General features: G+C 44.4%; 1 protein-coding gene across 6 annotated transcripts in view; it reads right to left on the bottom strand.

Annotated features, from left to right (window-relative positions):
- Positions 1 to 24,097, bottom strand: part of LOC142564742 (uncharacterized) — a 77,436-nt gene that overhangs the window by 15,353 nt on the left and 37,986 nt on the right. For all 6 annotated transcript variants that reach the window (XM_075675883.1, XM_075675882.1, XM_075675887.1 and 3 more), the window contains 5 exons: positions 20,120 to 20,236; positions 16,467 to 16,492; positions 13,277 to 13,441; positions 2,013 to 2,041; positions 976 to 1,043 (listed from right to left, as the gene is read on the bottom strand). In XM_075675883.1, coding sequence (XP_075531998.1) covers positions 976 to 1,043; positions 2,013 to 2,041; positions 13,277 to 13,441; positions 16,467 to 16,492; positions 20,120 to 20,236 — 405 coding nt within the window. The remainder of the gene's footprint in view (positions 1 to 975; positions 1,044 to 2,012; positions 2,042 to 13,276; positions 13,442 to 16,466; positions 16,493 to 20,119; positions 20,237 to 24,097) is intronic.

Here is a 24,097-nt window from a genome sequence, read left to right as displayed (position 1 = left end):
TGAACGGAAAGGTAGTGAGGACGACGCCTTCAAAATGTGGCTCGCCAAGAATTCTCACTCGATGGCCGAAATCATCACATTTTGTCAAAGCTATGAAGAGTTATGGCGGCAGTGGTCGTTCACCCGTCTGCGTTACTCGAGGCATTCATCCGTGAGGAGGTTGCCCGCGAACTATCATTGCTAATATTTGCGCAGCCACAACATATGCAGGAGTCTTACTCGCATTTTGTGCCTCCGCTCCACCGCGTCATTGAGCAGGAGGTCAATGCGGCTTTGCCTGAGCTCCGCCAAATCGTCCTTCGACTGCACCTCTCAGCTCTGAAAACGTCGTAACCCGTCGTCCACAGATGGTGAGCCTGCTCCACTAAGCCACGCCGATGTCGTAGCCTGGCCCCCGCCACTTGCGCAATGTGTGCCTCTCAGCTACGCCGACGCCGTGTCTAGACCCCGGCTGCAGTCCGCTGCGCAACAATTCTACCCACCGGTCCGTACAACACGTCCTGTACCATGAATGGGAGATGCCACAGCGAATAGGTGGCGCACTTCGTACAATCGACCCGTCCGCTTTGCGTGCGGATGCACCAGACACGATGCATGTTTTTTGTAATCGCGTGCAGCCATCTAGTGCAGTATCATACCCGACAAGCCGTCTTGTCGCTTCTCCCCGCCCATATGATGACCCGCATTGTGACTCGTGACCGGCAGTGCGTCCGAGGCCTGTCACTCGCCGTTCGCCTTCTCCACGTCGTCGCTCACTGTCGCGGATGCGGCTTCGTTTCTTCGCTCACGAGAAGGAAAACTAGTAGACGCAATCCATGAGGCAGGGGCTGGGGCGCTGTCAAAATCTGACAGCCCTCAACGAAGCCCATCGAACGAAACCGTCCACAAACACAAGATGTTTGTGAACGGTGTTCACGTATCTGCGCTTGCGGTCACCAGAGCCAAAATTTGTGCAAAGCCTTCTAGGGCACTTACCATAATAAGTAATCCAGATGTATGGCTGGAGCGACTGCTGTACAATTTGTGGAAAAATTGTATAGTTCCTGTAAAACAAATCATTGATGCATTGCAGCATGGATTTAAAATATATAAAAATAAATTAATTAATATAAAACACGAAAGAAATGTCTCTTTCCACACGAGAGTCGGTCCTCAATTAATGGCTGCGTTTATTATGCTGAGTGCTGATCTGAGGATGAGGCTGTTTAGATTTTTTCAACCTTGGCTGTGCCTGTGTCGCCAAGACATGTTGTCCCTGAAAGAACGTGAAACCAGTCTCCGGTTCTTTCATAATAGAACCGCATATTCCATGTAGCACTCCAAGAAGCACCCTCAACTCTGAGTTTGCGAAGAATTGAAAATTCAGCACTACTAAGTGCATTACAAGTAGGACGTTTCTACGCCTCTCTGCAGAGGTACTTTGTTTAACCTGCTACGTTTGGGGAGCATACAAGAACGTTTGTGCAAATATTTTATTTTCTTTCAACGGCCCTGAGATCTTCTTTATCAAAGGCCCTCCCTTTCAGCAAAGGATGCACGACGTTGATAACGTTTTATGGTATGGCAATTTTCAATAATTCATGATACAAGATACGTTCATGAGCCTCCCCATAGTTTGTAGACGCACAATAAAATTGTATGCGTTGTAATTGTATCCAACATTATAAATTTTTTGAAATAGGATTTTAATTTTACACAGTATGCTATCACCGAAAATTCGCAGTTTGTTCGGGCTTCAAAGGCGCAATCATGTTTAGAAAATGCACTTTTAAATCAATTAGATTTTATATAGCACTTATTGCTGTACTACCAAGGCAAAATGAAAAACAGCGAGGTTTAGATAATAAATACCTTACAAAACTTTCTCTATACCTCACGCTGTAATTTTCAGAGTAGTATATCGTAGGATTTTCTTACCGTTCGAAAAAATCTGCATAGTTCAGATTCCTAAACCCTTTATGTTTTCAGTAAGTTATTTGCTCTAAATATCTGAGTATGGAAGATATACGTACCTGTGGAACCACAATCTCCCATGCCAACTCTGACAGAGAAAGAGAAACTTAGATTATATATATCGCAGTTTGTCGAGTTTTTATTTGCTCAAATTGCCTCAAGCAGCACTAATTCACCTTGCATATATTTATTTCTTTGTTTTTGCAGTTTTACGTACCGCAGCATTCCCTTTTCAGTATGATTGAAGGACTAAAGTTTTCGCATAAGTAATGCGGATTTAGTAGCAAGGTCTAGCGCTGTACTTGGACTCTCATTTGGGGACAATAGTTGGACATTCAGATGTAGGATCGTTTGCTCCGCCATCCAGGAGTCTCTAATGGATTCCAAATAAATGCTCTGTTTATGTTGTATCATTCCCTTTACGTGTGAGTAGGTTTGAGAGGAAGGTAAAATGGCTTTTAACTTACAGATTACTGATTCTTGTTACAATATTTTCATTTAGTAGTAGTTTCATTTAAAACAACACTCATATGTAGCTGCCTTGAACGGTAATTTGTGGTTAGAACTTGAAATATTCCACCCATTTTGTCACCAATTACCCATACTAGATATGAACAAGGAGTTTGATAGGCAACACCGACATAGGCTCCTTTGAGGCTGTTAAAGCAACGCCCAGGCGCGATAAATCGCCACAGTTCGACACGCAAGGCAACCCCATGTGGGTATAAAGAAGAACACTTTAGCAGGCAGAAAACGTCAATTGCATGCGGGAAATTTAAATTGGCGTTCTCTTCCGCCTGCAGCGGAAAATGAAAAATCCGAGGACGCCTAGCCAGTCCTTATGAATTGTGTATGCGAAAGCGTTATAGTTGAATTGAATGCCGCTGAGCAATGCTTCGAATAATATTCTTCCCGCGGGCAATTGAGCGCGTTGAAACGCTCGGACAACACCTCCTAGATGGTGCAAAGCCGGTGAAGTTCGATCTGTGACGTCATTCCGCCTTGCACAACTGCCACAGAATCGATTGGACACACTCACGTCTAAGCTGCGGTGATTGTTACGTCAACATATTCATCGTGCCGGGTTTGTGAATGGAAACTTCGGTTGAAGTAGCGTGATGTCATAAACCAGATTGCACAGGCCTACTGTATAGGAGAAGCTGGTTTAGTCCAGTTTGTAAGACACTCGGCTTCTCAGAGTTTAGAAATAGGTTCGTAATGCACTACCGCGAGAGTTTTACAGCTAAGCTGTTAGCGTCCATTTGGTCGACATTTTTCATGTCCGCGTACGTCAGAAAAAATGTGGGCTGATCCCAGCCGCTGTGCAGGGCCTGGAGCAGTGGCTCGTAACCCCAAAATGTACAGCCTTCAAGCCCAAGTGAAGTCAGGCGAACAGTTCATACCTTATTTTGAATCACCTACACATCATACGAAAGCGATTACATTTGAGTAAAGAACAAGCACAAAACAATCATCCGAGCCACATACTTGACGATAAGGCGCTTCCAATACCAATGCAAATCACTTAGTGCTCCCGCCATGCGTTTTCCGGTAAATGTTGGTGTTGGGCAAGCTGGAGCTTTACCCGCCGTGGTTTCTTAGTGGGTATGGTGTAGGGCTGCTAAGCACCAGGTCGCGGGATTGAATCCCGGCCACGGTGGCCGCATTTCGATGGGGGCGAAATGCGAAAACACCCGTGTACTTAGATTTAGGTGCACGTGAAAGAACCCCAGGTGGTCCAAATTTTCAGAGTCCCCCACTACGGCGTGCCTCATAATCAGAAAGTGGTTTTGGCACTTAAAACCCCCTAATTTAATTTTAAGCTGCAGCTTTGACAGCAGCTTGCGACGTGATGAGGGACGTCCCTAGCCTTTCGTACATAAAAGAACTAGCCTAGCAAGTCATTTAAACTATGTTGGAGCGTAGCTATTGGTGGCGGCATCCTGTCAAAAAAAAAGCTGTTATCATCATTGCTACCAACAATTCAAATTACCATTACTCCAAAGCAATAAACAATTGCATACCCCCCTCAACAGTTGTAGTGGTAGTTGTGAGTAGCTTTGCTGGATATCCATTGTGACAGAGCCGAGAGGAAGGCTCAATGTTTTTTCCTTTCGAATTTATTTTGTTTCTATAAATTATTTCTTTTTAGCGATTAGCGAGATGAGTATACAACGCAGGCGAGAAGCTGCGCGGACAAGGAACGCGCGGCTATTACAGGCTTCCGAGAGCGAGAATGAGGGGGACGTGGCGTAGCGGCGATGCCCTCTCTCGTCACAAAACCGCATGTGTTCCCTGTCGCCCACTCTGGTTCATCGAGCGGTTCACGGAACGTGGAGTCGCCGGCAATGCAAATTTCTGAGCCGTTTTGCTACTACGGAGAGCGGCTCTGTTGCTCAATGGGTCATTTGATATTTTTGCGTCAATTATAATTGCATTCCACCAGAACCAACATACAGCATAGAAGCTTGGAGGTTAGCATATAAATTTCAGAAGCAGTCAAGAACCTTGCAAAAAGCGATGGAGCGGAAAATATCAGGCGTACAGCTAGTATACAGGAAGACATCCGTGTGGATTGTAGAACTACCGGAAGTAGCCGATAGTAGTTGACATTAAGAAGAAAAAAATGTACCTGTGTAGCCCATGTAAGGCGCATGTAGATATCCGATGGCATATCATATTTACAGAGTTGGCGTTACAGAAAGAAAACGGCCGTCATGGACGCTAGAGAACTCTATAGTTCCTTGAAATTACGAAGTTAGCAATCATAACACAAAATCAACTCCCGAAACACTGCGCTAATTGGGTATCGCAGGGAGATCCGCCCTGCAGGGCGAAAAAAATATCGGATGGTGAATATGATAATTATGATATTAATTATGATAATTCTGCCTGCTGAGGCCCGCGTCCATGGCTTAATAGAGAACGTATGGGGCTACTGTGCTGAAATAATTTCTTTAACTCCGGCTGCCGATAAATTTTAGTTACTTGTAACGAATGAACTTATTTCTCCACATTACAAAGGATATCAAACAGGAGTTAAAGGCCTTGTGGCCTGACGAAGGCTTCTGCTGAGACGAGAATTAGGCACGCAGGCTGTACACAGCACACAAGTCACACGGACAAGACGAAATCAGCTCCAATGTTGCGATGCGGAATAGTATTTTCCCTAAGAAAACAAGATCACGGTATACAAAACATGCTTGAACTCCTGTGGAATACACAAAAGGTACATTTTGTTTCAAATCACGATTTTAAATCAAGGGAACTTACATCAATAATGGAACCATTATTCGTATGATCCAAGTTGGGAAAGGAGGTGTACCATATGTTCGGCATTTTTTATGGAAGTAAAATCTTAACTGCAACTCCGCTATGATCCGTAATATTTTCTGTGACAGCATTATAAACCGCATTTATAAGGAGTTGGCTGAGAAATAGTGGACCGACAAAAGCTTCACAGCTCGTAGCCTGCTCTCAGAACGGTTAACACCAGTCGACTGCATCAGCTGAAGAATCTCAATTGATGAGCGCACCTCATAACCAGACGGGGCTTCTGACGGCCAGAATATATCTCGAGCATTAAAATAACCTATCAGCAGTATCTCAGAAGATAGAATGTTGCGGCCGTGCAAAAATCATGCCGGGTTTGTGAATGTAAACTTCGGTTGAAGTAGCATGATGTCATAAGCCAGATTGCACAGGCCTACTGTAAAGGACGCGCTGGTTCACCTCCAGGTCATGAGGTGAACCTGGAGGCCGATACGGGACATCGATTATTACTGATCTCTGTTCAAGGTATACCTCACAGCAAGCAGATTCTAGTTCATTTGGAACTTCGATTACAGAATATTGTTGAACAGATTTCAGAAAAATTACCGCCAGATCCTCAGCTGTGTTTCCTATAAACTCTACGGCGTCAATACCAGGCGATGCTGTGCCTATAATACGGGGAGAGTGACAAGTAACGAGTTCCATAATGTCAATAAATTTTTTAAGCAAGTTTCCGGCATTGATATTAGGAACTCGCACAGTGCTATGGGAAGGACTAAAATTTCACGTAGCCTTATAGGAGCAACTATGTGCGCAAGTGCCTGACGTGCGCCTGGATGTCTGTTATAACATAACATGGTGGTTATAACATACGTCATCAATAAACACATCATGGAAGCCTGTGAGTATAGAAGACCCATTGTTAAGAAAGGATGCAGTACGGTCCAATAACTTTTCAAGGATTATGAGGATGCGCTTTCAGACATCTTCATTTATAGTGTACCTGGAGTCTGTGAGCTACTTTTTTTGGATTCCTCGGCACCTGTGCTTTGTCATTAAAATCGAGTAACTTACGATCACAGAACGTGTGTTAGTTCCGCGAGTGAAACCAATTCTCTGCATTATTTCAGTGCGTGGGCATCGTATTTGCAGCACATCCCAGAACCACATCGTAACGCTTGAAAGTAGAGAGTCATCCATTCATCTTATACTTTAGGTAATCCATGCAAGCTGACATTATTTCTACGCGACCGATTTTGCCAATCATCAACGCTCAAGACAAGCTTACTAATTGTGTGGGTAAAGTAACATGTAGCTGCTTATCTTTGTAATTTTTGCTTGAGAGGGTCGTGTTTAATTTCCGAGCCGAAAAACGCATCTTGAACTTGCGCAGAGATATCTGACGCCAGAGCAGATCCAAGGGCATTCACACGAGATTTCAGCGCCTCAAAACGTGAATAAGCATACTTTCGCAGTAACGTAATATTAGATGACATTTGTTACTGACAAGCAAGTAGTCTCCTTAACGTATAAGCTGTTTCTCGTTTGTCACTATCTACAGTGCAAGCAATATTCGAAGTACGTATTCCACGAATATCTGTTTGATCGGGATTCAGGTTTCTTCCAGGTGCCGCACTATCAGCAGTATTGCGAGGGCCAGGATTTGGCTCAATATCCCCGCTTAAAAGGAGGCTGCCGAACTAATGTGGTACAAGGGAACATAAGGACAATTTATCAAGACCCTTCTTTAGTGTGCAGCACCTTCATACCTTCGTACTTCATTGCTAGCAGATGCATTGTTCTTGACTTGGAGTACGTACACAACTTCAGGAACACCTGTAACAGCTGTAATTATCGCTGAACTTTTACGACTGAAGTAACAGATTGCGTACGGGTTCTCTCTTGTCGAGACGCTGGGTACCAGAAGCAAAACATAAATCAAGGCAGCTTCAGCTGCTCTGCCTGTTAACACGCCAATCACTGCTTCTATGTTCGTCTCAACTTTGTTTTCTTTAGAACTTAGGTCTTCGATTCATTACGTACCTACCCAGTGTATCTATTGTATTTTAACAAATCTCTATTCACGGTAGTTATGTTTTGCTCGCTTTATTTCTTTGGTGACTTTTTTTCTACTCTTTTAAATGAAACCAGTCACGCGCACCTGGATTTCACAAAGAAGTGATGCATATTTCTCTTGTTATCATTTTTACCAAGGCAGCATTCACCCATGGCTCTTCTATTTTCCAGCTTCTCTTATTCCATAATTTTCACGGAAACACGTGCTGTCAGCACATCATCGTTTTATGGTAACACGTCTGAAACGCTGCATTTGTACCTTCTTTTCCAAGTGCGCATGTCCTGTTTGGTAGCACTCCACTACGGAGCCACGTGTAAACATCGAGCTTGTCTTTGACCCCCACAACCAATCTTGAGCAGCAAACTATCGCCCCTTCTCACACCTGCAATGTCGTGCCTGTCTGCACTTCAGAAGACAACGGACTTCACGTGACCAGACATACTTTTCTGGGATTGCCGAAGTGCCGGGCGGGTGAGGAACTTCAGCCCAACATCACCAACCGAACGAACTCCTTCTAATGTTCGGCAGCAGCGAACTACAGAGCCACAACCTAATGTTGCCTTTGCTTTTGCAGCCCACAAGCGGCTTTGGGCAACAAACTGTATCATTCCTTCTGACCCTTGCAATACCGCGTCTGTCTCCACCACTACAGATATCTGACTCCACGTGGCCACAGCTCCTCTTCTGCGACTCCGCAAGCACCGGGCAGATGCTCAAGTACGTCAAAATAATTTGACAATGTTTAGGCAGTCTTAAGGTTTGAGAATGCGAAAGTACGAATGTCCATGGTTAAATCTTGAAACAGCGCCAAGAAGACGAAGACAATCGAAAACACACAACAGGACGAGCGCTGTACTGCCAGCTGGAAAAGGTACTAAAAGATCACACAGCATTTACAGCATGCCAAGAAACACCAACAAAAACCAAAAGTTGCAAACGCATGCGTACTGCGTACAAGAATAGGTGCTTATCTTAAAAAAAATATGTGTCATGGTTTCTTAGGCTGAGCGACACGGTGCTAACCCATTCAACTCTGGCTCTGGTAATGCAGTAAGCTTCTACAATTTCTCTGTTTATTTGCTCTTTGGGTACTTCAGAAACCTGGTGTCACGGATCATCGTAGTGCATGAGCATTTGTTGCGATGTCCATATAAATGGTTTCCATAACTGTTTTTACATTGTTCTTATGCTCCCTTGTTCTGTCATTAAAATATTTCCCGGTTTGCCAGATGTACAATTTTCCGCAATTTAAAGGTATTTCGTAAACGACGTCAGAGATAGACATCGTGAATTCATTCTCGTGATTCGTGGTGCACTCGTGGCGTTTCCAATTTTTCATAGGATTCAATATTTCGAAAGTTTACAGGGAGCCGAATACACTAAGTCGATTTGGTGCCTATTAGGTGCTTTTTTTACATCATGGAATACTTTGTGAACATATGGTATTACAAACAAAGCTCTCTTTTCTTTTTGCTGCTTTCCATTTTTCTTCCTGAGTGCATTGTTTTTTCCTGTAGTGTTTCACACACGCCTGTGATAACGGAAGATGGGTACCTGGCTTTCTTTACGGGTTCTGCCAAAATAGCAGGCTATTTTTCATTTGGTGCTCACCAAATTTCTTCATTGCTGCTTGAATGCAGGAGATGACCATTCCCATTTTCACGAATTTTAAATGAAGACTGCCTAGGGAAGCATACCTCTCCGAGACCTATGTTGATAAGCCCATCAAACATGGTGATTTAAAGCTAATGAAATATTAATGTCTTAGGACTGAATGTTAGATTTATTCGGCAGTTCCAAGGCGAACTTTAGTGCCGCCCTGAGCATACTAACAGTTCTCGGAATACTTTGCACTTCTTCGTCAAAGCAATGACCAGGTAGCTGCTGTAGAAGAACCAGGTAGTCGTCCACGTAGCGATGGATGCGCGTAACTGGGGAGTCAACTAAAGCATCGAAAATTCGTTTCTCAATGCTAGAATAAAATATATCGCTAAGGAAGGGTGAAATAGATGAACAGATAAAAATACAGGTGCCTTCTATATAAAAAATTCCGTCATGATTGATGGCGGTTAACTGAAGATAAAACTCTCATAGCGTTATGAGCGTGTCAGTGTTTAAGCCTACTGAATTAAGAAATTCTTGTTCACCAGTTTCATTGATTACATTACGTATGACTGCTAGCATACTGTTACAAGGAAGTGAATGAGGCAGATCTTCCACATCCACAGAAAACCCGTCGAAGCCATTAAAATTTTAATAAATCTGTCAAAGTTCACACCCACTCATGTGTCGCTGATAAAGAGTTTGGTAGCACAAAGTCGAAAAAAAACAAGACTTGAAGACAATGAAGGCTTGAGGCCGGCTCGCAGGGCCGACCTGGGGATAATAAAACATGAGTTTCAAGAAGACGCTGAGCTGAAAGCAGAATGAATGGACTTGCTAAATTAAACCAGGATGTTAATGCTGGGAATTTCTACTAATCACGCAGAATTAGGTAAAGGAAAGAATACCAACACACTCCAGGCCGAATACGATTCAGACGGCCAAAATTCACTTGAAGTGTCTGTTGAGGGCGATGATTTTTCACTCTCCCGGAAAGTTTATTTCCGCCTGTCGAATATAATCTAATTCTACTCCTTTAGCAGGAATATTCTGAGAAGCCATGTACTATTTTTGGTCGCTGAGTAATGAAGCCGATTGTTGATTGGGGCGTCCAGCGTATGAAGCTGTATGGTCTCCGTTGCATTTGACGCACTTGGGTTGATTTCGAGAGGTGCAGTCTTTTTAATCATGCACTCGAGCTCCGATCTTGCATCACAATTGGCCATGGCATGGCTTAGCAATGTGACAAAATCGCTGGAAATTGTAGCACCGAGTTGCAGGTTCTAAATATTCTTCGACTGGATGACTCATGGATCCAAGTAGAACTTGAGTTGACAGTGGTTTTTCAGGCAAAAATTGTAGGATGGCGCCCCCAAGTGCATGTGGTTCCATAGTTCTATCTTCTCGCCGGATCCATCTGGTCTGCCTCTTAACGAAAATGACTCCACTATCTTGCAAGTACTCAAGCGTATCCAATTGGAACATGTCTGATTCTTATTATATTCTTATTTTTCGTACACGATGGAGGTACGCATGGTTCCACTGCAACGAGCGCAGCATAAATAAACTGAAGTAGTCTCGTAGAGCCAGCGAGAGAAGACACATTCACGAAACAGTTACCTTCTCTCGTTACACGAAATGATTGTGATTTCTCTCTTGCCGTGGCAATATTTTCGCTGACCACCTTGTCTCTATTCGCTTTCCAGAACGATGCTTCAGAGTCAATTAGCTTCAAAAGCACTGGTATTCCTGCTTGGCGTGATTTATTGTAGGTCTCCGTGGTGTAGGATCTGCCTTCTGCTTCCATGTCGACGGTTTCAACTATTGTAGCATCGCTGTACAGCAAATGATCGTAACTACGTATGCTTTTGGGAGAGCTTGTCTCTAGGTCAGCATCCGTGGTCGCACTTGGCTTAAAGTGGACACTGTCAGCCGGTTGCACAGTTGGTGCTTTTTGGTCTGCAGTAGCATTCATCTCTCCACTTGCATCAGACAAGCGCTGGGAGGAACCCGGTGCCTTGTTTGCCAACTCTTTCGGTTGCCGTGGGAGCCGCTGGAACGGCTTGGAGGCCAAACAGTCCTTCCGCCTTGTGAGGCAGGAAGCCGTCGACCGAATCTTTGCAACTGGGTGCTGAGGTCTATCGAGGAAACTCACAAGTTAAGACGAAAAGCGTGTCCTTGAAGAGTTCATGTCCGATATAATCACTGCTTTACGACAGATATCGCAGTTTACGACTTGTAGCCCGTGAGCTTGCAACACCTATCCACTTGAAATGAACTTCCACAGTGACACCACCATCTAGATATTATTTCCCAGAGTGTGGAACGAAATACGTGAGGGTCCCCGTTTTGTGCGTGAATGCATAAAAGAGCCTTTTCTTTAAAAAGTACACGGAACAGCAGTGCATTTCTAGGGCAAGTTTGATGGCGCATTTCCCCAAACTGTCGTTATTCTGGAAATTAATTCCAAGAGCATATGCCTTGCAAGCTCACCGGCGACCATTCGTAACTTGCAATATGTGCCTTAAGGTAGTGAATTCAAAGTGCAATGAGTGGTTCTTGGTTAATTAGCTGGATATGTGTTTCGATTTTAGGTACAAGTAACGTCCGCATCTCTGAGTAATCCAGCTCAAAGACCGAAATTGTGTTATATGCGACGTGGTATTTTGAAAAGTTCCATAAAACCTAAGATTGATCACCCTGAACGACAAGGTCTCGCTGCCTTGAAGCGCGGGAACAGATGACAGCCGAGAGTTAGGTAGCTTCTTGCGGTGCCACGTCTTCAGGCATAATCCGGGCTGGACGTGAAGTTCAAATAGGGAGTTCCAATGTCAAGAGTGAAACAAAAGGATCCACCAAACGCGAAGACATGTTTTGGCGCTGGCGTAGTCTATCGCAGTGAGGAAAGGATACGGAAGCAACGTGGTCAATGGCCAAACAGAGCGAGCGCAAACACCACGAAGAACATTTTTTTTAAATCTTTTGCGTGCGTCCGTGTTTGTCTGAATAAAATATGTATTTTCGGTGTAGCACCTAGCACTTGTTTACATTAGAGGCGGTAACAGAGATTTGCGAGTCCCGCACTCATGTTTCGGCGCCAGTTTCGCGTGCTGTGTTTGCGCTGTGAAGAACAATCGTGGACAAAATACCACAATTCCAGGAAACGGCTTGCTCGGAGAGGCTGCTAAGAATATCGATTCTCGAGCAGGCGCACAGGAGTATCGGCATCAATTTATGAGCTGGGCGAATACATGGGGCATCTTCTGGTGGTAGTTTTCTATCCTAGTGTAATATTCTGAAAGGTGCACTAACGCTAAATTCGGATTATCCGCTCCGACCTCCCGACTCCTGATGAGAACACAGAGAGGGGCGCCTGTTAGCATAAAAATCTAGATTTTTCACACGTAGGACCCCAATCACTCCAATGGTTGAACTGGCGAAGGGCGGCTCTCACTCTGCTCACGGCGATGGTAATTTTTGTCCAGGTACTCTACCAGCCCCGCCATGTTTCACACCTAAATGCAGCCGGTGACGGATGTGTTACTGGAAGTTCCCTCATGTGTCGCCTCCTTTCTAATCGCTAATGCTTGTCGCTGCCGGCGTTTTGGTTGGCGCTAGATATCTCCTACATTTACCCTGTGTTGCATGTCCTTTTTATTGGAATGTGTCTCTAATACAAATTAAACAGACCACCCAAAATAGCCTGAAGCCGTTAGGATACGTAACACACAAACCATTTATTACTGACAAACAATTTGGCACAGTCAACTATAGTGCAGCTTACGCTTACGTACTGCGAAGCATTCATGAATGCTTGTAAGATTAGTGTAACTGCTGTGCAGCAAACGGTTTGGCAGATATTACATTCTATAGTGATAATATTTAACATATTCAAGAAAACGTTTCCGAAGCCAACAAATAGCTTTGAAAAAAAAATTTTCAACCCAATGACCCGTACCCACGTGGCCCTAGTACACGTATCTTGTGCGCATACGCAGTGCACCCACGCTATTGCTCATGCTTAGTAGCCCCAGTGCACTTATATAGTCTTCCCTGGGGGGCACACAATTCTTATTTCACAATAGCCGGGATCAGCCCAAGAAAATAGCGCAATGCCCCACCCAGCCGGATAGAAGCGGCTGCACTCTGAGAATAATGTTATGCATTAGAAAATGCTGAAATTGGCAAGTGTCGTACACAACAATTTGTCTCAACACGTTTTCTCATTAAATGATGCCACAACTAAAAGATATTAGCAAACCATTTACTATACAACGCGTATAGCGCATCAATGCACAGAATGTGCTCACTCTAGTGCGAACGGAGAAGATAGCAAACCCCACGTTACCACGCTAGTTTTGTTTACTGTACCTTTGTGAATTCCGTCCGTTCCGTTGTCTCGTTGAACACTACTTGGCGAAGACAGCCTCTTTCATAATTGCGACGAAATGGTGATTTCATACACTTCACCTCATTTGTACCCCACATCGCCGTAGATGCCCCTACCAAGTAGAGGGTATCTGGCGCACAGATTAGCTGCAATGTATAAAGGCTACATGTCAAGAAGTATGTATAACTAGTATTAAAGTAATAACAAATTTCCCAAACTAACAATTAATGCGTTTGTAATTGAATACCTTGCATGAATCCATGCGTACTAGTAACAGCTGTTACACCTTTTCGGACGGCTTTCCTTACGGCGCTTTACGAACGACGTAGCTATTGTCCTTGTGGCTGCTGTGTTCCAACTAACAAAACACTTCGTCACCTATCAATTCAGTCATGAACTATATCGGTGCATTTTCTCTTCGAGACGACTGCATTGAAGTACTAAATATCAGGGGCCAAATTCGCAAAACTTTTCGTTCGTAAGTGCTGTTTTTCGTTGGCTGAGAGCCTTCTCTAATAGTACGTCATGGATCAATGTTGGCTGCAGTAGATGCTTTAGGCGTAAAAGTGTTTTGTGAATACGGGGCCAGATGTAGACGTACAACAACATACTCATTCGTAAAAAATCTTGTAGAGGAGCTAGTTGTTTATCATTTGTTGGTAACTACCTTCATAGCGCAAGTGAACAGGCTAACGTACATGTACGGAATCAGCACAAGAAGTGCCCCCCGCCGAAAGAATAATACGACCCCCCCTTTTTTTTGTACGAGCCTTGAGATTTTTGGGGACGCTCACATTGTGAGTACATTTCAGTCATTGGCAGCTAGATCAATAGAACCGTCCATTTTTGCCTGCTTGGCCACAAAGGCTCTCTTTTATCTTAAATTGCAGGTTTATTTGCCCAGGCAGCTATAGGCAACCTGATTCTTCCTTCTAGCGCTTTGTCTGCTTAAGTCATGGTTGCTCGGTTATCTAGACATGACATAGGGCAAGCATTCTCAGACTCTGCACTTACAAACTTCACGGATATCAAACATCTTTTGTATCCCTGACGCATATAATTTAAATAAAATAAATAATGGAATGGAATAACGGAACATGTTGGCTCAAGAGCCAACATGTTCCCATACATACGCTAAATATCCATCAACATAGGTTTGGAGCGGTTCTTTCTCCAATCGGCTCAAGCTGCGGTGAACAAGAGAAAATAGCTAATTTCCTTCTGTCCTGTAGACTTTCCGCTATAATAAGCAATAAGAATAGTAGAAACTCGGCTACGGAGTGTTGGTATGAATTGGTTGAGGCCTGTGATTATATTAAGGAGCCCCAATTCTTGGTTTCCACGAGAGAATGTGATCCGCAATTTTAATGTTAAAGTGAATCCAAAGGATTACGCTGCTAAATTCAGCACTGTTATTTATTTTATTTTAGTCTTTCTTGTGCCCGCTCATCAGAATAAAGAGAGCACATGCTTTCTCTACATTGTACATCCTGACGCTTTCCCTATAATGGCGGCCCGGAATAGAACAGGATCACGCTACCTACGGAAACCGTAGGCCTTCTGCAACGCAGGCATAGCTCGTTGAAGCCTATACTGTATCCTCTTACACCGTTATCAGGTCAATGTTGTGACATTTTATTCCTACAAGCTGAAGCAATCTTCAAGATCCACCCCATCACGTTGCAACAGGCACGCCACACCGAAGTGCCATCGGTGTTAGAACGCGAAATCACAAGTGGAATTTGTGACCTTCTGGCAGACAAACTAGACCCAAACTCATACGATAGACTTAAAGCATAATTCTGTTCATTTTTAAGCTAGCCTTTTTCCAGTCTACGATCCTCTCGTGTGGCCTGGGTCGGTCAGCGGTCTGTGTGTCGCCTGGTAGGTTGCTGGCGGGTTTGACGCCGAGCAGAGTGACCATCATTAAAGAAAGCTTGTGCGACGCCTCAATTGTAAACTCGCTCCACCAGCGCCGCAATGCAATGCTCTCATATTTAGGCTACAAATGCACGTATCTTTCTCAGGGGCCAACACCAACTGGCTCTTTCGGATAATGGCAAAGTGCGCAATAATGCCTAAGCATTCTGAAGATACTTCACGTCCTTTCCGGGGGCAGACTGCTTATTGTTAACCATGCCGAGCCGAGCCATTAGCACCATGTCTTCGTAACTGACAAAAAACTGACTGTTCCAATACTGACGATTTCAATAGCAGGTAATTGCGCTACCCATTGAACCAGCTGCCACTAGATCTAATAGTTGAGAACACAGGTCTACCAAGGCTTCACAACGCTCTGGAACATGAAGGCCATGGCTAGCCCCAACCGTTAAATTCGTTCGTACCGCTTGCTATTTTAGGTGTATTAATCTTCATAAGAAAGTATTTGGCACGCCCGCTTTAAGATGACTTGAGGTACTGCTTTCCAAATTTTTATATCGATTTATTGAGAAGCCAGTCTCTACGGGAAAACGCTTTCTACAGTTCTAAGGACCGACCGCTGCCCTTGTGTCCGCCGGCAGATCACCGTGGCGCCAATTCTAATGATCTTAGATGTAGAGATTTCAAGGATTGTCTAGGAGTTGTTTTTTTTTTCAACACAAGGAAGGGGATGATCAAAGTGGCGGAGAAAGGAAACGCTTCGAAACTTTATATACCAGTGCTTTAACATTCCAATAACTGGTGCGTAGAACTGCTGACATGATGCTCGTAGTTCGCTCTGAGACAGCGCAAATTACCCTTAGATTATCCTGAAAAGCAGGATTCATGGTTGTACTGCAGCTCACTGAACGCCCCTCACCAATTAAACGACCAGGTGGGAGTATTATCGGCGCGCCAATTAATCGCACCTGTGCCGTCGATTTACACGCCCTTAGAATCAAAACCGAAAGGGTTTTCCGGAAAATCCAGTGAAACAAAAGAAAATATTTTGCATAATGTTATACTTACATTTTTAAGCTACCGATATAATCGCAAATGTGAGCAACTTGCATGTGTTCTGCAGCTTCGCAAGCACATGCGTGCGGAAGAAAGCGCAAGCCTCGAGCCGTATATGCTCCAATTAACGTTCGTTCATAGCATCCTGTTGTAGCCTTTCTCTTTATATATACATTGCTGCAAGATATTTTTTAAAAAAACCTAGAGAATGATTGAGTGATTTGGTAGGCTTACCTCAAGGTTGCTGGTTTCTCTGCTGTCTTTATAATGAAGCCCGTGAAATTTGTGGAACATGAAACGAATAAAATAACATTTATTTGTAGCAGTAGAGATGTGGGCAAATCGAAATGGAAATTCACTTACAACTTGTAAGGAGTGAAAATTTGTTAGCTTTACGTTTTCATTGCAATATTGTGAAAATTATACGGTGGTATACCAACTCGCCCAACCAGCCAGCCTTGTTTTCTCGTGGAAGCAGCAGAAACATGCCAGAACCAAATTAAATCTGACCATCTCGATGCGGTGGCTTGTCCGTGTGACGTTTTGAGTGGTAATGATAGTGATAGCAGAATGAACGTAAAAAGCAAGTGAATAACTTGAGAGGTTCGTGGCCAAATGTTTGTTATACGCACCACAGCGGAGATGGCAGGACTAGAGCATGAAGCCGAATAAGCTGCTGTCGGTTCTAGTAAAGGCATATATAAATCCGAACGAGACATGAACTGTGAGATTGTGAACCTAATTAGGGAATTGTAGCGCATGGTACTGAAGGATGGTTTTTGTTCGCGATGGCATACGATTTTGTAATTTGTCACGAGGAACAATAGGCTGGTGACTACGGGACTGAGCGTTTTTTTTGTTTTTCAGGTGACCCAAGTGCTTTCACGAAGGTCCAGTGTGATGTGTCAATCAAATTGTGAGCAGCAAAAGTGGTGTAAGAAACAAGAACAGGGGTCAAGCTGAGTATTAAAAAAAGTGCAATGTTGCATCCTAAATTCGGTTAAATAAAAAATAGATCAAGAACATATATTATTGAGGTGAAAAAGAAGCGAAGTATTTTACAATTGGAGATAACACCAAAAATAAAACAGATAAATAACAGCGCATTGACGAAAAAATGCATCTTAAAGGGGGTGTTCAATAACGTCAAGCTTACAACATATTACAGAGGTTAAATACTCTGGCTTTTAGGTCAGGACTTGTTACTACATCTGAGATTTCCTCCAGCCACAAGCCACAAGTCCCTTCTAGTGGGGTGGGGCACCGTAATATCGCCTCAATAGTTCTTCCGCCGCTCCGCGAGAACATACTAATGATCCGGCATGGCCTATATTCGTACAACAATACCATGTTGTCATCAACATTGTCAATCGGGGCAATGGAGTGCGACTCGCAAGACGGAACAGACGCGGTGAGAAACTGTCTTAAGCGACGAGACCTCAGCTGCACCACCCCAAAGTCGGGGCTTCTCGCTATCTCACCGCCAAAGAAGCAAGCACCCGACTAGTCCACTAGCGACATGCAGCTAGAGGAACAAGGCATCGTTCCGCCTCAGGGCGTGAAGATACAGGGAATGATTTTCCAAAGCAATAGTCAACAAGCTTATGAATTTAACAGCCCAAGTTACCTACATGTTGCGGTGAATAGCAACCAAGACAAGAGGCATAAGGGAGGCGGGCACGTTTCTGTTTGTGGAAGCCTTCTCGCCTCGAATAATTAATGCTATACTGTACGTATTGCTTAACGCTAAGGAATTAGGAAAATCGACACAATGATCAAATAGACACAAAAGCAGGCGATGGATCTGACCACATGTACGTCCACGGAACGCCTACAACAGGTGGGAGCTCCCAGTACGGGAAGCCCATCGAAGCACAAGTATCTAGCCAGGGAAAAAGATTGGCACTCACGGAATCGGGGAGGTCTATCGTCTCGCGCCTGGGGCTCTCTGCGCCAATCAACCACCCGGAGACGTAGACTGTGAGCTTACCTCATGGTATTGGGAGCAAGCTAACCGTACCTCCCTGCCTAGCAAGATGCACCCAGTGGAGAACATGCAGCGAAGGGAAGCCCAGGCACGGGCATAGACAAGCAATATGTCAGTCAACACTTTACAGCCTACAGTCTTATCCCAGACGAGCAGCCTCAGCAGCCACCGTAGTCATGAACAAAGAACATCGGAGCAGTATTTGTTTCATGTGAAGGATTCGCCGTGTTGGCGCATATTTGAAAATGCGGCTGATCAATAAGGACCCGAACAGAGACGAGACGCCAAGTACAATCGCTCACGAGCACACTGACGAGCTTTGGGAAAGAGGCTTGGCCAGCTCCTACCTCGAGGTTTATAGCATGTGATAAGCTGTGCGTAGAGGTAGCCGCCGTAGCCACAGTTTATTTAGGCCGGCCAGCATGGTGCAGCGGAATCTCGGGAGCGACCGACACCTTGGCTAAGGTGCCGTGCTTGCGGCTTGCAGTGAAACTTCAGCCTATTTCTAGCTACCTAACCAATCGTACTGAACTTGTTCAGATTGACGGCAAACACTCATCTGCTAAGGACATATCATCTCCTAAGAACAAGGCGTTCCTCAGGGCTCGAACCTTGGCCCCACTGTTTTTTCTACTATTTATTAACGACCTACCTAATGTTCTGACCACTACCGACGGTACATTATATGCAGACGACAAGACTATTTTTACTTACGCTAATAATGTCGACGATCTACAGCGAAATGTTAATGTTGATCTGTATAACACAATTTCCTGGTGTCAAAAGAACATGTGCATCAATCCGCTAAAAACAGTTCTTGTGGTTGTTCATTCCTTCCCGATGCTAATTTCGTAATCAATATCTGTCTGTCTTGAAAGCAAATTATTACCTATCTCTGATAGCACAATGTCTATTGGCGTAGTTTTAGGCAGGCATCTGAAATTCAAAGTTCATGTGCAGTCACTTGTCCATAAGATTTAGTTTGGAATACGCGCCATAATCAAAACCCGTTCATATTTTCAGCCGCACATTATCCATCCCCTTTATCATGTACACATTCACAGCCATTGATCTTACTGCCTGTCAGCCTGGGGAAACACATACCTCGGTCACCTCAGCCAACTACAACGCCTGCAGAATCAGGGGCTTCGTCTAATGACTTTCAGGCATTTCCTACCCAATGCAACGCCACTTTCTTGCAGGGTAAACATTCATCCTCTTCATCAGCTCTTTCAGTTAAAGTTACCACTCGTTACATATAAGTTATTTTTTAATATTGCACCAATTGGTCAGCTTTTCTTATTCAAACTTTTTGTAAATACTAACACTACTTGGTTCTCTGAACTCGATAACCGTTTTTTAGCTAAAGTGCGCACAAACTATGGTAAGTTCGCTATAACATTTGGGGTAATAAAACAGTGGAATGCTATTCCTCATGCTAGTACAATTAAAGCGCAATGCTTCCGAAACAGTCAAATAAATCTAATAACTTTAAAACAGTTTTCACACACAGATACCCGAAGGCGTGTATGTTGCGTCACGCAGGGATCGCTAATTGTTACGTCCCTAGGCCGGTGTTTTTCCAGGAAGTTCAATATCATGCCGAAAGCTTTTCTAGCGAGGATAGGTGGCTACGTGGCTAGGTGGAAAGCCAAGGCGGCTTTAGAGTTCGTACCAGTGTTGACGTAAGGTACAACCAGTGGTTGTAGCATTAGCTGCGGTGGTATAAGGGAGCAGGTAAACTTCTTTGTAGATAGATACCTTATTCTTCTTAATTTTGAAGCCTTAAATAAGGCTAGACAGGGATTTGCCCGCCTACTACAAACTGCCAGGAATGAGAAAAAGAATGCATCGCATAGAAAAGAAGACGATTTTGTTGATAAGTCGCAGCCCTACTCACATTCATCGCATGAGAGAAATTTCGGGGACGTGCAGTACGCATTGAAAATGAAGTCACACTCTGCACTCCGGCTTTTAACGTCTTGCTCCGGAACCCAGTAAGTGCAGTTGGTTGTTTCTGAAATGTGGTTAGAAGTGAAACTTGATTGATTGAGTTTTTGAAAAGGAAAAAAATTGTAATCATAATAAACGTAATTTAATTAAACATGGTTGCGTATCTTAGTGGGTTCATAACACTTTGGTTGTAACAGCCACCGTAGTCGTTTTGCGCACCATTTAATTAACTAAGCTGAGAAAACAAATAACAATTCATAGTGCAACAGTGCCAGCAGAACTTGCTTGCAAAAATGCGAAGACCAACGAAGAACACGCGTCTGCAGTAGCAGCAAGAAACTTGATACTCACTTCAGCATACGCTAAAGAAATAAATAATATTACCTGACATCCTCATTCTAATGCGTTGTTATTCCTATTACGTTCCTTTCATGAAAGATCATGGGTTCGATTGTCTGAATTAACTGTAACCTAATTATTTGTACCTTAAGTAGCTCCACCCTAATCAAAATAAATATCCCGGGTTCGACTCCCAACGAAGGTGGGGGTTCGACTGCTTCGAGTGTCTTAATTACCACCGCCTTAATTAACACTAAAATCGCGGGTACTTATATATAAATTGATGTCCCAATTTACCCTAATGGGCATCAAATATCTTCGGTTCGACTAGTTCCAGAGGTAGAAGGTCTTAATTTTGACTTATTTAATACCAGATGTAGCGGATTCGACAGCGACTAAAGGTCGTGGGTTCGAGGCCTAATTACCTCTATTATAATAAACTAGATGAATGAACGCCACAGTTCGAGCTTACGCTTCTTTTTTGCCTCAGCATGACCCTTCTTTAAAGGAGAAACTGATCACTTATTTTGCCCTAATTAACATGAAATCTCGTGTGTTAGAGTCCCACCATACGTCGAGGTTCCTTATTAAATTGCCTTATATAAAACAAGAGGTAGCGGGTTCAACTCTCATCAAATGTCGTGGGTTCGAGTACCTAATTAACTGTATCATAATCAACCGATCTATAATTAACGCCACAGTTCGTGCTTTTTCGCCTCGGCTTCATTGTTCTATTTAAGCAAGTGATTCCTGAATTGGCGCTAATTAAGAACAATGTCGCGGGTGCGACTGCCACCACAAGTCGTGCGTCTTCATTCAATTCGCCAATTAACACCACAGATAGAGGTTCGGGCTTCCACCAAAATCCAGAGTTCCATTCCATATGAGTTTTGGATCCACGCATTTTGGTGACATAACGCCGGATGGCGTAACACCGGACATCGAATGTTTCTTCCCACGAGCCATCTAATGCTTTCGCCTTAGTAATAGACGAGATCCTAGCGTATACCCTCATTATTTCCACTTGGATGCAAGTATCGTCCGCGCGTCATAGCTTAATACTATGTTACAAGCTTGTCGCCGCAGTTGCCTGCAGTGTGGGTTCCAATTACGAGAGGGCTGAATAGGAAGTATAGACTTATGTCCTCTAGCATATTCAAGAGTTTGACGAAATTTTTACTAGTCTGGCATACAATGAGGAGAATCACGCTCACTGACCAAGTCTGATGAAATATCAGACGTTTCGAAACTGCGTACTGGTTTCTTGTTCATTGAGTTGGACAGGAAATTGTCGCTTATGTAGCCAATACGCGACGAAACTAGCGTGCGTAAATGGCAGGTACAGTCCCTGCTTTCCGGTTCAGCGTAGCTGGCGTCGATTAAATGATTAGCGACTCTAGTAGCCGGCGGCATGACATCTTCTTTTCCTTGGCGACAACAGTGACTTTGTCCTAATACATTTTCTGATTACGCTTTTGCGTATGCTCTGCAATGGCATCCTTCTTGTGGGTGTTATTTCTTACGTCGCGTTTGTGGTCATTTAGGCATCTGGAAAACTTTCCTGTTTCGCCAATATATACTTCATGGCAATCAGGGCATGGTCACTTATCCTTGACATGATATTACATGACAAGAACTTCATTCGGGCCCTGAAGAGCTCACGTCCGGAGCGGCTGGGCATGGACCCATGCCTTCCCCCAGGACGGGACTGGCATGCCGAGACCCACGGCAACATCATGGGCCTTCTGGACGTTCTGGAGTTGTTGTACATGTTCTGGACACTAGAAGGTGGATTCCCCGGAGCCCAGGTTTGAAGTGATGAGGCCTCTAAGGCTGGGCACAGTCAGAGCACGTGTTCGAAATTACAACACACACAAGACTTGTTCGAATGATTCAATGCACAACTCGCGTGTCCCATTCACTAGCTGGTTCCGCAGCTTGCTGGTCGGCTTGTACGCACTGCGCAAGTCGTATTTTGAAAACACGCGTCACAATTCTTCGCTGATATATTGGACGTAAGGTATGACTACACGCGCATAGATGTTCGTGTTTATCTGTGAGTTTGGCTGTAGTATCTCCTTCTCGGTCCTGTATATGAAATGACTTGGTTACCCATTGCGGGTGAGCTCATGGTGCACCGTTCTTATTGTCCTTTCTTAAGGCATCGCCACCTCAGCAGACACGTACGGCGCACGTTAGCCAGGACAATGCTACGGACATTTTTGTGGCAGGCAAGATGACCGGAACTGAACTTGAGGTAACGACCGGCGTGGGCTCTCTTCGTGTTGACCGAGAAGGCGAGAGGGCCCTCATCCGGGGGAACCAGTACATCCAAGAAGGGCGGCAAGTTGTCCTTCTCGTGTTCAACGGCGAATTGTATGTGCGCATATTGTGCTTTAAGGTAGTCCAGGAAGCGTGGGATGGCCTGCTTCTTCAAAATGCAAAATCAGTCATCGACGTGGCGGTAAAAAACTTTTGATATCGGGTTGAATGAGGCCCGTACTTATTTTTCCAAGGCTTCCATTACTAGACTGGCTGTGGTAGCCGATATTTACGCTCGCATCGCCGTGCTTTGAGTTTGTTGATAAAGGCTAGAACCATAATAAAGTACATGTTGCTTAGACAAAACCTCTTGCAGCTTGATAAGTGAAGGGACATCATAAGGTGTGCGACTAGGAAGACCAGTGCCTGCTTTTAGGGCTTCTTCGGACGTGGCTACTGCCAAATCCACTGGGCCACTAGTCAATAGAGATGTGACGCCGAATGATACCATGGAGTCGCCTTGACTCTGAGCGATGTCTTTCACCTTCGCTAGATATTCGGATGAATTTTCGCCCTGCGTCGAGTTATTACCGGCAAGCGGGCTGAACACTAGGTGAAGGTAGCCCGATAGTCGGTAGAGTGAGGATCTGGTTAAGGGGACGATAGGCCGGAATGGAACTACATGCTTGTGGGCATTTGGCAGGCCGTAGATTTGATGGGGCTGATTTGTTCGTACAGAGCAAACGGTGATATACACCCACGTAGTGTGGAGCAATCAACTTGAACAGTTTCGTCAGCAACCTTCTGCAGCTTGGGCTCTAGTCTGCTTGTGGAGTCATAAGTGAGAGGAGCCTACGATTGGTGGTCTTTGAGAAACGTCCACACCTTCTGGCAGACCCGCCTATCAAGCACGACAGTACCGTTGCCTTTGTCAGAGGGCAGAATGATGATGCTAACGTTCCGTAGGCTGCGAAAGGCTTGCTTCTCAGCTACCGACATGCGTTCTTTCGCCACGTTTTCGCAAAACGGAAGACACACCAATTTCACGGGTGCGGGCTTCTTGCAATTCGGAGGGAAGTCGACTGACCGCACGTTGGACCCCATAGACCATGTCTCAAAGCCTTGGTGGCGTTTCCGTGTTGAAATTTAAACTACGGGACCGCAACTCAGCCTGCTTTTTGGTTGGTGTGTACGAAGAAAGATTGATGACGTCGTGTGGGTCTCGTTACGTCACGTGCTGGCGACATAAGTGACGACCATTTCCTGTCCAACTAAGTGAAAAGAAACCTGCACGCGGTTCTGTAACGTCAGATATTTCTTCAGA

This window comes from Dermacentor variabilis, chromosome 11 (assembly GCF_050947875.1).
Source record: "Dermacentor variabilis isolate Ectoservices chromosome 11, ASM5094787v1, whole genome shotgun sequence".
Classification (NCBI taxonomy): domain Eukaryota; kingdom Metazoa; phylum Arthropoda; class Arachnida; order Ixodida; family Ixodidae; genus Dermacentor; species Dermacentor variabilis.
The sequence above is the reverse complement of the archived record's forward strand: the minus strand, read 5'-3'. Positions and strand labels throughout refer to the sequence as shown.